The sequence below is a fragment of the Stegostoma tigrinum genome, chromosome 9 (genome assembly GCF_030684315.1).
Source record: "Stegostoma tigrinum isolate sSteTig4 chromosome 9, sSteTig4.hap1, whole genome shotgun sequence".
Classification (NCBI taxonomy): Eukaryota; Metazoa; Chordata; class Chondrichthyes; order Orectolobiformes; family Stegostomatidae; genus Stegostoma; species Stegostoma tigrinum.
In genome coordinates, this window is record NC_081362.1 from 14,348,475 (window position 1) to 14,363,092 (window position 14,618).

Genomic DNA, 14,618 nt, shown 5'->3' on the forward strand with positions numbered 1-14,618 from the left:
TGAGGAGAGATTGTGTTGATTAGGATTGTGTTCACTCGAGCTTAGAAGAATGACAGGGCATCTCATTGAAACCATAAAATTCTAACAGGATCAGACACATTAGATGCAAGAACATTTTCCTGGCAGTAGGGGATTCCAGAACCGGGGGTCATAGTTCAAGGATAAGATGCAAACCTTTTAGGACTGAGATGAGGTGCAGTTTCTTCACCCAGGGAGTGGTAAGCCTGTGGAATTCACTACCACAGAAAGAACACTGTGTTTTCAAGAAAGAGGGAAATATAATTCTTGAGGCTAAAGGGGTCAAGGGATATGGGAAAGGGTGTGATTACAGTATTGAGATTGATGATCAGCCATGAACATAGTGTATGGCACAGCAGGATCAAGGGGTCAACAGCCTACTCCTGCTTCTATATTTTTATGAAACCAGTGCATTCTCCACTAATCAAAGTTGACTTGCAAACCAATCTGCAATCTCCTGTCATACACTATGTATCTTGTTTTCCGTTCACATTGCTTTTTCTTGTAAATTTTCCTGATAGGTGGAAAAGTTTTGATAAAATACCTCTTTTTTCAACAATATGCAAGTTCTTTACTATGAAACGACAATGAGGATTTCTTTTGAATTTTAACAAAATTTGCTTTCCTTATTTACAAAATGGCTAGCAGCACAACATCATCCAATGACTTGGATGAGGAACAGATGGTTTATAATTACAGCAATATTTGGCATTGGATATCAAAAGGTACAAAAATATCCTGACATTAAAGCAAATAAAATGCAAGATTTTTACTCTCAGAGAATTCAAAGGGGCTGAGTACTTTTCATAATGCGCACGTGTGTGTTTTGTGTGTGTGTGTGTGTGTGTGTGTGTGTGTGTGTGTGTGTGTGTGTGTGTGTGTGTGTGTGTGTGTGTGTGTGTGCGTGTGGCAGCATTGGGCGACTTTGGAAGTCAGGCCAGGCTTCCTTGGAAAAGCTGAGTATGCTGCCAGTTTCTGAAGTGGGCTAGGTAGAAAGCCTGCATCAGCCTGTGGCACAAAAAATAAAATTAAAACAATAAAACATACAGCATTCCACCAGCCTTTACTATCCCAGGTATTCACACAGGGATAAACAATCATCAGACAGGAAACTATAAAGTAATATGTGCTGATTATTCTTCCTTTTCTCTTTTATTTTACTAAGTCCTGTCTCCAGACACTTCAATCTCCATAGATGCTATTGGACCTGCTGAGTACTTCCAGCAACCTCTGCTTTTAGTTTGGATTTCAGTAGTATTCCACAGTTCTTTTCTTTGGTATTGTGAAAGTATGTTTTCACTTTCAAAACAGTAACCATAAAAGAAAATGAGATACCTTGTTGGATTCTATTAACTGCCGCACTTCTTGTTTGAAGTCCATGAAACGATCATGATATATACACAAGCACCAAGGCTCCCTTAGATAGCTGAAAAGAGAAAAATGTTTCATTACAGACTGTAATGCTTTCTGAATACTATTGTATTTTATCTTCAATCACTGATAACTGATTCTGTCATCATCATATTTTCTTCAAAAGTTTAGAGTAGTCTGGTGAGTCAACTGTTTGAGGGCATGTTCTGTTATCAATAATTACTTTTAAATAAGATTTATTCAGAGGGAAAGAAAACGTTTCATGCAATAGTGAATTTTTTTTTGGAAAGCTCTGTTTTATCAATTTGTAGATTCAGGGACCTGCATTCCATGAATGTACCCAACACATACAATATATTACTCTCCGAATTAAGTTTGCACATCAGTGATTTTGATGGCTATTAACTTCAGTATGTTATCATGGAGAAAAATCTAACAGATTAACTAATATAATGTTGGCACTTATATTTTGATTTGATATATTATTGTCACATGTACTGAGATACATTGAAAAGTATTGTTTTGTGCGCTAACCAGACAAATTATACTTTATGTAAGTACATAAGGGTAACAGAACTGAATGCAGAATACAGCATTACAGCTACAGAGATGGTGCAAAGAAACATCAACTGTTATATGAGGGATCAGTTCTTAAGTTTGATAACAACAGGGAAGAAGTTGTTCTTAAATCTGTTGGTTTGTGTTTTCAAGCACTTGTATCTTCTGCCTGATGGAAGAGGGCAGAAAAGAGTATAATGGCGGTGGGGGTGGCGGGGGAGGTGGTTTCATTTATGTTGACTGCTTTACTGAGGCAGTGGGAAGTGTAGATGGAGTCAATGGAAGGAAGGCTAATTTTCATGATGGACTGGGCTGCTTTGACAACTCTCTGTAACTTCTTAGCAGCTTGGGCAGAACTGTTATTTACCAAGCTGTGATGCACTCAGTTAGGATGCTTTCTATGGTGCACCCATAAAAATTGATAAGAGTTCTAGTTACTGTTCAGTAATACTCTTTCTGGTTCCTTTTGGATTAGACATTGGAATTGCTCTTAACCAAAAGGGATAGTAACATTTCACAAGTTGAAAGGTAAAATTTTTCATTTCATTAGGAGTAGTCAGAACATTAAGACAGAAAACTTTAGATTAATCAAGAAATAAGGTGAAATATCAGCATAGTCTTCTGGAAAACATTTTGAACACCTTTGGAAATTAGAGATACATTTCCAAAATTTCCCTTAAGTGGCCTAAACAGTTTTCAATTCTATTTCTTTTATCTCTTCCTGGAGATTTCTTTCTTTATGAAGTTTTCACTTGCTTTTTTTATGATGGGGTAATAGCAAGTAACTACGTGCATTTGAAAGTTGCAATTGAAAAATAATTAGGGAGAAATATTTAACTTATCGCAGTCAAAAAATTAATTATTAGATTTATAGGTCCTCTGTGAAAATTAATTGATAAAAGTAATATTTTGTTTTGTTAAAACCTTTATTTCTCAGTATTGCTTAATATTTTCAAAAGTTGTAGGCAAGCTTAGATTCTTTTTCAATAATTCATAAATGAAGTGAAACTTGTAGTAAACTGTAATCATGCTTATTCTTTGATGACAGTGACGTACAATTAAAATCAAAAGTAATCACATCTGAAATATTAATTAAATGTTAGGTTTTCTTCGGTCGTAAACTAATGTAACACCTGCTATATGGATGAACTCATTCAATGATAAACATTAATCAGTCATAAATTGGACAGATACCATGCCAAAATAAGTTTTTTTTTCAGTGGTTTCCAATCAAGAAAAGTGGCACTGGCTCAAAAAATTACTTCCAATCCAAAAATTAAATTAAAAATGTAAAGTTGCAATGGAAATAGAAGATTGTTCTTCCAAGATCAAATTTCATTCCCTTTTATGGCTTTCTTAATGTATTTACCTCTCCAATTTTCTCTTGTCCTTTAAAACACTCATAAGAAATCTACATTTTTGATTAAATCTATGGTCTCAAATTGTCATTGGTGGAACTTTCAACAGGATGAGGGATCAACCCAAACAGAGGTGAGCATACTAATAATTTTGCATCACTTACAGCGTGCTGGTTTTTCACGTGGTTGCAGTGATTTTGGTGCAGACTTTGGGTATTATGTAGTGGTAACTGTCTTGAAAAGGTTGGGTCAACAATTGAGGATTATAACAAGTCAGCTGAGAGTCTACTGAAAGGCAGGAAGTGATTCTGGAGGTAGTATGGGGTAACATGTAAGGACAGGATGTTATAAAGCAGAGGTTGACTACCCTCTGAGAACTAAAACTGGAACTCCCAACGAGGAGAACCTTGCCTCATAATCTGTAAAAGGAGTGTGAAAAGTGATGTAACTTGTCTTTTAGCAACTTCTACTGGTTAACAAAATAAATCCCTAACACTCACTCTAAAATCAACAAGTAACAACTTATTCATCTACTTCTAAGAGTGAACAAACCGAATAAATCCCTTCTGACTATTAACTATTCCCAAATAAGGCAAGATTCTAATGGTATGTTGTTCCAATAAATATAAGTCTCACTTATATTAAAAGAAGAATTTAGTCCCTTGAAATTACAGTCATGCCACGTTCTTCCAGAAAGTTCTGTGTCTTCTGCATTGATTCTTCTGTCAGGAAGTACTGGTTGTACTGTTGGTACCATTGTTATTTAGATGGTGCTTTCTTTAAGACATAGAGCATGCTGTGAGAGCCAGCAATTCTCTCTTGAGAGCTGATGGCTGTTAGCTTTGACAGATGGCAGTTAGCTCTGGGGCTTTGTCCAACTGCCCCCTTCTTTTTATAAGCTTGATGACATATCAATATTTCTTACAATAGGATTGGTCCTATGTTATCAAAACCATTAGAATTAAATTTAATAGGTTTTTAGTATCTAAGTACCTGGTTCAAATTGATTGGCTAAATTCAAAAACCTGTTGACTTGGTAAAAAAAACTGCTGCTCGACCTGTTAACTGTATGGCCTTTTGATATAAATGTTTCAATTCAGGCTGTGTACTTGCAAACTTTCAAGCTGCTGCTCGTAGACATTCACTTTAAATCTCTAAGCACAGAAAAAGCATGTAATCTTTTAAAAGGATCATGCAACACTACTCCCCACCTGCCCCACCTCCATTCATACCAGCATTTTACAAACACCAAATTTTAACTTCCTTCCTTTCAACCCACAAGTATTCTATTCAACTTCGCAACAACAACTATATTTATAAAGGGGAGGCAATATTGCAGCAGGGTGCTAACTGGGAAGGCGGGTGCATTTAATAGCAGTCTATTAAAAGTGGAAGGATCATACATCTTCATGCAGTGAAACCATGATATACTGTGCAGAACTCACAGCTAGTTTGATTTGTTGAACCTTGTTAGATGTGGCGGAGTGAACCTCCGGGGGTTGGTGGAGCATAGCTGGGGAGTTCAAGTAGCAATTAGAGCAGCACTGGTAGCAAGGAAGGTATTCCTGAATATCGGGCTGAGTTACACCGAGTTGGAGATGCATAGTAATGAGCAGCAGGTGTTCCAATAGCAGATTCGGATCACTGGTCATGAGGTACACAGAGCTACAACAAGGCATAAATGTGATACATTTCAAAATGGGGTGTACTGACAAAGGACAGGCTTTCTGCACATGATAGAGTATCAGTGTCACTGGCTATTAAGGCCTCCGAATTATGAGTCCACATAGAGGAGCACATTATTTCTAAACTGTTGCTGTGGCACACCTTGCCAGTAGCTGTTAAAGTAGCAATGGTGTTGACATCTTTGCCCTTGGGTCCTTTCACAGGAATGGTAATGGACCTGACTGACCTCTTGAAGCCTCAAACTGCAGCATAATACTAGCCATATTTCAGATGGCACTGCCTTGTTTCGGACTTCTGAGGGTCTGAATTTCCATCCAGCTGAGCTTGGCAGTCTGATCTCCATCCTTAGACGAGGAGGTTGCCTCTGTCACATCTTCAAAGAAGTGTTGATTACCCTGTGCTGCCTGTTATAAACTTTGTGTGAGAGGTCCATTGATGTAAGTGTTTATATGCTTGTGGAGGATATGCTTGACTATGTGCTGGTGCTGGCTTCTTCCTTTGTTGAAGACATTGTCATGAGCTGATTCCTTATGCACAAATGACCATGTGGTAAATATAAAAGATAATAAAATGTGAGGCTGGATGAACACAGCAGGCCCAGCAGTATCTCAGGAGCACAAATATAAAAAGCTGGTTAATGAAAATTTGCATTTGTCAGCAGATGCTTCTTGAACTGTATCAAGCCATTACAGGTTACATATTGACATGGAGGAAACTGAGGAACCTGGAGCACCATCTCCATCACCTGAATATCGGAAGATCACCTCCAGGTCATGGACTGACGACTCCTAGTTCACCATTTCTAATTTTCTGATGTGCTCTCAGCTTGGCAGCTTTATCCACAGACGTTGGAATAACTTGATAGGGCACTTCACTACCTAAATGAGCCCTTTTTCTGAATTTGTGAGATCACTTTCCCTGCAAGATCAAGAGCAAGTCTGTCAAGACCATGAGCCTTCCTTGACAAGAGCTTGTAGTGGGAAATTTGCCAACTGCTCAGTAATATTCAGTGCATAAATATTGTCCATAGTATAGGACACTGTGTGCCCTCATGCTGCTCAGCATGTGCTAGCAACTACAGAATTGGATGCCTTTTGTTTGGGTATTATGCTGCATTCACTTTTCCAGTCCGCAGAAGGTCACTCAAGCACTTGCAGTATTGTACCCACATGTGCTGACAATCCTGCAGCTCTTCACTTTAAGAGCACACACTGGCAATGCCTGTTTATCTGGCTCATTGACCATTGCATGCTGCTTTCTGGAAATAGAACTCTCTGCCATGTAATAATTGCTTTTAAAAGTACAACTGGCAGCCACTGCATGAGAGTCTTCTCACTGATTCCTCTTTCTTCCATTCCAACATAAATGCCAACCACAATAATGGCTGCCATTTGACATTTAAAATGGGCTGTCACATACAAATCCAGTTTCCTCTCCATGTCCACTGCCTCAAATTGGATGGTGAAGACACCATTTGGCCAATAATTAGCCATCCCTTTGGAACTGGCATTGATGGTTAGGCGATGATGTGGAGTGGGGATGGGACCAGAAAATCACCTCAATGTCAACTTTCCAAGCTGAAAATCAAAATCCAACTCTTTATCTCCTTGCTTGGCTCAGCGACAATTTTCTTTTTGATTTCACTCCTTGGGATGCTTATATGAATTGTGCTATATAAGTGCAAATTGTTGTTGACGTACTTTTGTTCATTATTTTACACTACCGAATGCGATGAAATCCAGAAAAGTTTAACAGCTGTATCAAGACTAGCATGACAAGGATGTCAGCCAGAAATTCAGCATAGCACAGCTGAGAGAAAAAGAAGCAACATAATCTATCCCTGAGGAACAGAGCCCCATGATACTCAAATGTGACTCTGACCTTACTAAAATTTGACATTTAATTAAAGGTTAGTTGCTCTGTGTATCCTCAGGGCTGTGCTAATATCACTGCAGTGAAGGCACAAATTTGCTGTGTCAAGATTGATAAAATTAAACAGAATTGTCTGTGTTCCTATCATGCAATAAAACAACACAATGATAGCTCTCTCATGCTAAAATACAGCATTACAAATTAGTGGTGGCAACAAGCAAAAAATCAATGTCCATTTTGATACACACCTCTCCAATTACTTTGATAGGAGAAAGAAATCAGGCCTTCATTACATAGTTGTACACTATCGATAGACTATCCAAACACTTGCATTCTGAGCAGGGATAAATTAATACCAGCCATTGATTTGAGTTTCTTTAACTCAAGGGTATGAGACCAACAGTGGTATTATTAAGAGTCAGCTCAAATCAGTTATTTCAGCACAGACAGGTGATTGAACCAAATTAAACATCAAATTGTTTTAACCAAGATCTCCCTAATAGAGTTAAGTCCCCCAAGTGGGTCTGAACCTTATTATGCCATCTTGTGCTTACCAGTGGTAACTGCTCACCACCACTGGGATCTGCTAGGATTTCTGACATCAGTGTCATATTTAAAGCCCAGTTGTGCATCAGGTCAATTGCTGCCAGTCACGATTAGTCCTTCACATTTCACATTACACATAATGGCAGGAAAACAAAAAAGTAAGGGATATAGGTGGCACAGGTGACACCTCATTGCAAAGAGAAGCTTACCATAGTAAATGCATTGCCATTTTACGTCATCACCTGTCTGATAGAACTACAAGAATGAAGCTACACAGGTTGTCCGTCCATAGCATGACACTATGCTTGAACTCTGTCTATGTGAGTGTAATTCTTTTCTGAATGACCAGTGTGGCATAGCCTCTTATCATTGCTCAGGAATGACTGTGGCCTATACCCTGACTGAATTGGAAGGACAATCTCTGCAGCTCCTGACTGATTTGCTCTTGTTCACTGGATATGTAGGAATGACAACAGCCCACTGCCCAGACTATAATTATATGGAACCCATGTCACGAACTGTCCTAAATGACCAAGTCTAAGGGCCTGGACTGATGACAGGCCTCCTTGATTTGACTGTGGACTATTCCCCTTCAACTTTGAGACATGGCATTTAATCATTTAATCAAAGCACATTCAATGTGTTTGCTGAGTAAGCCGCTGGCACATGCTGCAGAGGTGACAATGACATAGCACAGTGCCATAAAACAACATAACTACCCCATGACTTATCACTGCTTGCTACCATGGAAGCTTCCTGGCTTTATGCTCATGGTAAAAGTCAAAACAATCAGTATGTGATGACACTCAACCTGAATATGATGGTAATGTGCAAAAAAGGCAAGGTAAGGTAATGCAGGAATGCTGTGAGCATCCGAATAGGCACAGAGTGCTAAGATAGCACTCTGTGTATCTCAGGTACACCTTGCTCCAATCCATGAAGATGGGTGCCTGACCTTATATACAAAGTGGCCTGGGAGTTGCATTACAACTGTGGATAACTGTATTCTAAGTGAGTTGTATCATTATGATATGGTGAGACTGCTGCATGTCTGATGCCAACCTATGCGGATGGATGATACAAGTGGTTATTGCCCACGGAGTGTGTTCTGAGGCAGTGGGGATGGCTGGCTAAGACAGAGGCCTGGAGGAATAAGTGGCCAGCTGGAGACTCCCTCTCTGACCTTCATATTGGGAATTGTCACCATCTAGTTTCTCTGTTCCATGTGGGAGAATGCAAGCAACACACAAATGAGGTGAGAATAGGGCACAGTGAGATGTTAACACAGGCAAATGGACCTCTTGCCACTAACTAGCAAAATTCTCATCTTGTTATTAAACCTTGGGTGGAAAATTTGACCTATTTATGGTTTGTTCAAGAATCCCTTTTTTCTGATTTGCCATATTTTCCCAACTGACTCATTATTGCCTACATTGTTCAGGGACTGAGAAAATTCAACCCACTGGGCTATTCTGAGAGCTACAGCTGATCCCAGCTTTCTTCTTTACATGTATGAGCATCACAGCTGTAGAAAGCACAGAGTCCTCTTCATAAGCCTAGAAGCAAAATAATCGACATTAATCAGGGTTTCTATTCTGTTGAATTAAAAGAGTTTCCCACTTAAAGACTTGAACTGCTTTCAGGTAACTGAGTCTAAATATTGAATACAAGGTAATGCTTTGTCCAATGATGATTCTCAAATATTTCTCCAATATTGGCAAAGTTTATTTATTTAAGATTTATTCAGTTATGTTGGATTACTACTGCAGTAAAATTCTAAATAGATTATTAATCAGGTCATTTTTATTTGTGATAACAAAGTGCGGAGCTGGATGAACACAGCAGGCCAAGCAGCATCTCAGGAGCAAAAAGCTGACGTTTCGGGCCTAGACACTTCATCAGAGGTCTAGGCCCGAAACGTCAGCTTTTGTGCTCCTGAGATGCTGCTTGGCCTGCTGTGTTCATCCAGCTCCACACTTTGTTATGTTGGATTCTACAGCATCTGCAGTTCCCATTATCACTCATTTTTATTTGTGCAAGACTTCACTCATTTTTGGTAGAATGATATCCACGTATTAGCTTTAAAATGTTATTTTTGGATTGGAAAGTTAGTTTTCCTTTGATTTTATACAGAAGTCAAAGAGGAGAAAGGGTCTAGGCCCAAAACGTCAGCTTTTGCGCTCCTAAGATGCTGCTTGGCCTGCTGTGTTCATCCAGCTCCACACTTTGTTATCTCAGAAAATGTGCTTAGTTTACATTAGCAAAATCAGTTCCTTTCACAAAAGAATAGAATCAAAACCCGGACTTTTATGGGTCTATTACACTGTCAAAATAGGAATAAAACTCTTAACGGAGAGAACTGCAGTCTGAGAATGAGTTAATTTGTGCCTGTTCTGGGCTCACTATGAATGCCCTTGGAGGTCGAAAATGATGGATGTGGTCTGCATGGATATTTGTGGGGAAAATTATGTCAGCTATCATATGAAAGCAGGTGCGAAGAAAACATTTACTGGCAAAAGTAATCAATGAGCAATACTGATTTCCCACCAGCAATGTCAGTTTGGAGCAGTCCAGTCCATTCCGTCCTTAACCTCCCACAACTAAACATTTTCAGCAGCAGCAATACCCACACCACTGGAGGGCGTTTGTGGTGCAATGGTAGTGTCCCTACGTCTGAGCCAGGAGACCTGTGTTCAGGTCCCACTTGCTCCAAAAGTGTGTCACAATATATCTGAGCAGTTTGATTAGAAAATATCTGACGGCCCATGTAAGGTCTGGCTTAGTTCGGCTTTTGTGGTGCAGTAATAGTATCCTTACTCCCATGTTCGACAACCATCTGCTTCAGAGGTACATCATAACACATCTGAACAGGTTAATCAGAAAAGATCTAACACCCTACCAATGCTATTTAAAGGGTCACAGGTTAGTAGCCAGTTGTGTTTTTTATGACTGTCAGAATTCTACAAGTGTTTGGTGTTTTCTTTAGTTGTTTCAAGTTGCAGAAGTCTATCAGGAGTAGCATGAAAGGTACTGAAGGAATTTTTGTTGACTTCATGGCTTTTACACAAATCAGTTGCTCCCTGAAAAGGGTGCACTACCTTTGAAATATTTGGAGAATGAGCAAAGATCATGCAGGCTGGGGTAGGGTGCTAGAAGAGAAAAGTGGGAGAATGGAAAGGAGGGTCGTATCTTCCTAAGGTTCTCATGGAGCAATAATGTTAAGTATGGATGTCCTTGCTGAATCAAAGTTGGAATATATGGACCACTAATCTTTGAGTCCATAAATTTATTTAATTCCTGGGACTTTCATATGAAAAAAAGAATCTTTTTAAATGAGAAAGGACACTGTTTTAAAATGGCCAAATTTCTAAAATCCTTTGATGTGGATTAACAGGAGAACTGTACAGACAGTTTCCCTAGTGAATTTCATATTTGTCATTCATTGGACAAAACCCTAAGGAAATAAGAAACAAGCATCTCATCTGTCGAAACTACCAGAGACACAGGGGAGCAACCAGAGCTGACTGTGCAAAAGGTTACTTAAGGCTCCCTACCTATTTCAAGAGCATGTTAGCATTGACAACAGGAGATTGAAAATCCTTTGTTAACATGGATTACCCCAAGGGTGGCACAGTGGCTCATTGGTTAGCACTGCTGCCTCACAGTGCCAGAGTCTGGGTTTGATTCCACCCTTGGGCGACTGTGTGGAGTTTGCACATTGTCCCTGTGTCTGGGTGCATTTCTGCTGGATGCTTAGGTTTCTTCCATAGTCCAAAGATGTGCAAATTAGGTGGATTAGCCATACTAAATTGCCCATAGTGTTTGGGGATATGTAGATTAGGTGCATTAATCATGGGAAATGCAGGGTTACAAGGATGGGCCTGTGTGGCATGCTCTTCAGAGGGTTGATGTGGACTTGTCGGGCCGAATGGCCTATTTCCACAGTGTAGAGATTCTAAAATTCTAAATTGTGTGCCATTCAAATGATCAACACTCCCTGTTGTGAAAGACTATGCTTGTCTGTTTGTTACAGAGGGTCGTAACATTAAGAAAGCCGGCAGGATAGAAGAGTAACATTAGCTCTCCCTCAACAGTTCTTTTCAATCTTGGAGTCTGTCTCTTTACAAGTTGCAATAATCACAGAATTAGATAGTTTAAGAATGAAACTAAATTAAATGTATCCACTCTATAATAGTATGGATTACAGTTTAAAAGAGAACGCATCCAGAAGAACAACCTAACATTGTCCGTAACATCACTACGGCCCCAAAAGAATGTTGAAATGCAAAATTCTTTTCACTTACAGACTTTAACTTTGTTCCAACCAATTTCCCTTCCCTATAACTTGCAGCTTTGCACAGGTATCTACATCACAAACTTCTGGATGGGTTTCACCTCTTTAATAAGCTTTATGGTTCACCTCAGTGAATATTTAATAAAACAAACTCCTTATTTTTGTTAACCCAATAGATCCATCTAACTTATTTATTAAAATGCCTTTATTATTGGTCAACTAAATGTTGTATTGAAACAACACATAGTTAAAAAAAATTCAAATCCTGTTATAATTAATCTCAGGAATGAAAATATCAAGTATATTCATCCCTCTGATTGTTGAAGTCATTTGATGGGAGAACCTGCAGATTTATCTACCATATAAGGTTGTGGGACTAAATTATTGAATATATGTAGGAGAAAATATATGGATTTCTAGACACCTAAAGGTGTTTAGTGGCTTGGGGAGACAGCACGGCAATGGAGTAGGCTAATTTGGCCAAATGGCCTACCCTTCTTCCTGCTTTTTTTGTTTCTATGTTTGAAACATCATGAAAATGACACCTGCTGCAGTCACAAATATGACGACATAACAAGACAAGAGCCACATTTCCTGTGGCTGTGAAAGTGACCTTGGTGATGAACTTTTATGAGTCTGGCTCCATTTTAAGCAGGAATTGGAGATATCTGCAGAATCGTATAACCTCTTGCCATGATACATACAGGTGGCATTTACCGAACTGCACACTTCCCAAAGTGCAGGCTGCCTTTGACTCCATGCACAAATTTTCACGAGGGCCATGTGTCAAATCTGCCCCATACTGGAACTGAAAGTGTTTTCTCTCCCTGAACATCCAGCTGCTGTTTGACCCTAGGCAGTGAATCATGCAGGCCAACTCCGAGTATCCTGGCAGCAATCTTAATGCCTTCATTCCGCAGTGCCAGCTGGATTTGAGCCACACTACTGGGCAACAAGGGATACCCAGCAATGACACAGTTGAAGACATGTGGAAGCCATGCCACAAAAAAATGAGATAAAGCAGACATTTGGCCTGCTGTCTTAGTTGCCACACTCAGTGATGCTACAGATCGGGATTGGGAAAATTCATCCCCAATAACTTGCTAACTCCTTTTGCAAGATGAGTGCAAATAAACAAGGCCCTTCTGTCTCTTGATCACTTTCATCTACAAGCTATTGACTTTTCTATAGCCACTCTTACTGCTGCTCTAGAGTCTGCGTACAATAACCGGAATTCTCACATTATTCTCACTTTTGTTCTGATGTCCAGATTCTATGTTTCATGGCTTTAGTTTCTCTTCCTGCTTTAATCCTGTTAAGAGAATAACTTTTATCTACATCATTTGGCAGGAAAGCATTGGAGGCAGGTGGCTAATTTTGTGGCAGAATGCTCACAGTTGCATCCTGATTCATAGCCACCTTAATCCTCATTATCTGAGATGCCTGCCAAAGGCAGGATAGATCCCTTTTATCAATTCACTTGTGGGATGTAGCATTGCTGTCTGGGCTAGCATTTATTGCCCATCACTAGTCGCCCTTGAGAAGGTGGTAGTGGGCTGCCTTCTTAGACTGCTGTAGTCCATGTGCTGAAGGTAGACCCACAATGCCATTAGGAAGGGAATTCCTTGATGTACACCCAGGGATAGTGAAGGAAACGCAATATATTTCCAAGTCAGGATGGTGAGTGGCTTGGAGGGGAACATGCAAGTAATGGTGTTCCCATGCATCTGCTGCCTTTGTCCTTATTGGTGGAATTAGTTGTGGGTTTACTCTCCAAAGACACTCACTAAAGATCTTTGTGAATTTCTGCAGTGTTCTTGTAGATAGTACACACTGCTGCTACTGAGCTTCGGTGGTGGAGTGATTGAATGCTTGTGGATGTGATACCAATCAAGCGGGTTGCTTTGTCCTGGATGGTGTCAAGCATCTTGAATGTTGTTGGAGCTTCACCCATTCAAGCACTGGGGACTTCTGTCCCATTAAGTTCCTCATCTGAGTCCTTTGCAGCAGTAACCTGTCCTGTGGTGAGTTGACAAATAGGCCATCCTTTCATTGTGGCCTGATTGTAACCATTAATGCCTTGTAATTTACTGTATGCTGATCCCAACTCTATTTGAACCTTGTACATAAGTGCAGTATCATTATCTGTGCATTTGATTGCAAGTATCACATCAAGTGATGGGGTTTCTTCACCACAGGCTGAACCATTCTTTGCCTTTCTCATCGGAGGGATCCTGCAGCTAGAAAAGCAGTGTTTATGATGACTGAAAGAAGGAACTGAAGGGAAAGGTTGGTGGGAGGGAACTGGGTTGTATAGGAAGGAGGAGATCTATGGTCACACCATCTACAGTTTTCTCATCAAGCCAGACAGAGCAGGATGAGGACATTCTGGGACTTGAGAAACAATATAAGACAGGAGGATGCTGTCATCCCCAACGTTCCACGAATTTGGATGGAATGGACTCCATCACAACTAGTAGTTCTCCACAGAGTTCCTGTCTGCACTCAGGAGATGCTGCTATGGTAATTAGAACTCTTGTGGCAATACTTCCATATCCTTTGGAGTTGTTGTTCCTGGCTAACCGTTTCTACTACCTTCTGAGAGTGATCTTTGCACTATCCCTTCCCACCAAATGACAAAGGCATCTCTCTTGATGCCCAGTTACACTACTAATGCCTTCAGCAGTCCATGTCACTATAGAGACATCACTCTGCTCTGATGTCCAGTTTACAAGAAGTTCTATTGAATCAATATTTGTTCAGCTTTCCTTTTTCCCAGCTAGCCTGCCTCTAAGAAATCATTCACTGTGTGGACCATATGATCAGCAAGAAAATGTTGTCGGGAACTAATGCTGAGTACAAAGTTCTCCAGCAGTGTTGAGAAGCAGAGAACAACACTGCCAATACACTAATTA

General features: G+C 39.9%; 1 protein-coding gene across 2 annotated transcripts in view; it reads right to left on the bottom strand.

Annotated features, from left to right (window-relative positions):
• cfap61 (cilia and flagella associated protein 61) overlaps positions 1-14,618 on the bottom strand; it is a 175,708-nt gene that overhangs the window by 2,455 nt on the left and 158,635 nt on the right. For both annotated transcript variants that reach the window (XM_048535623.1, XM_048535622.1), the window contains one exon: positions 1,354-1,444. In XM_048535623.1, coding sequence (XP_048391580.1) covers positions 1,354-1,444 — 91 coding nt within the window. The remainder of the gene's footprint in view (positions 1-1,353; positions 1,445-14,618) is intronic.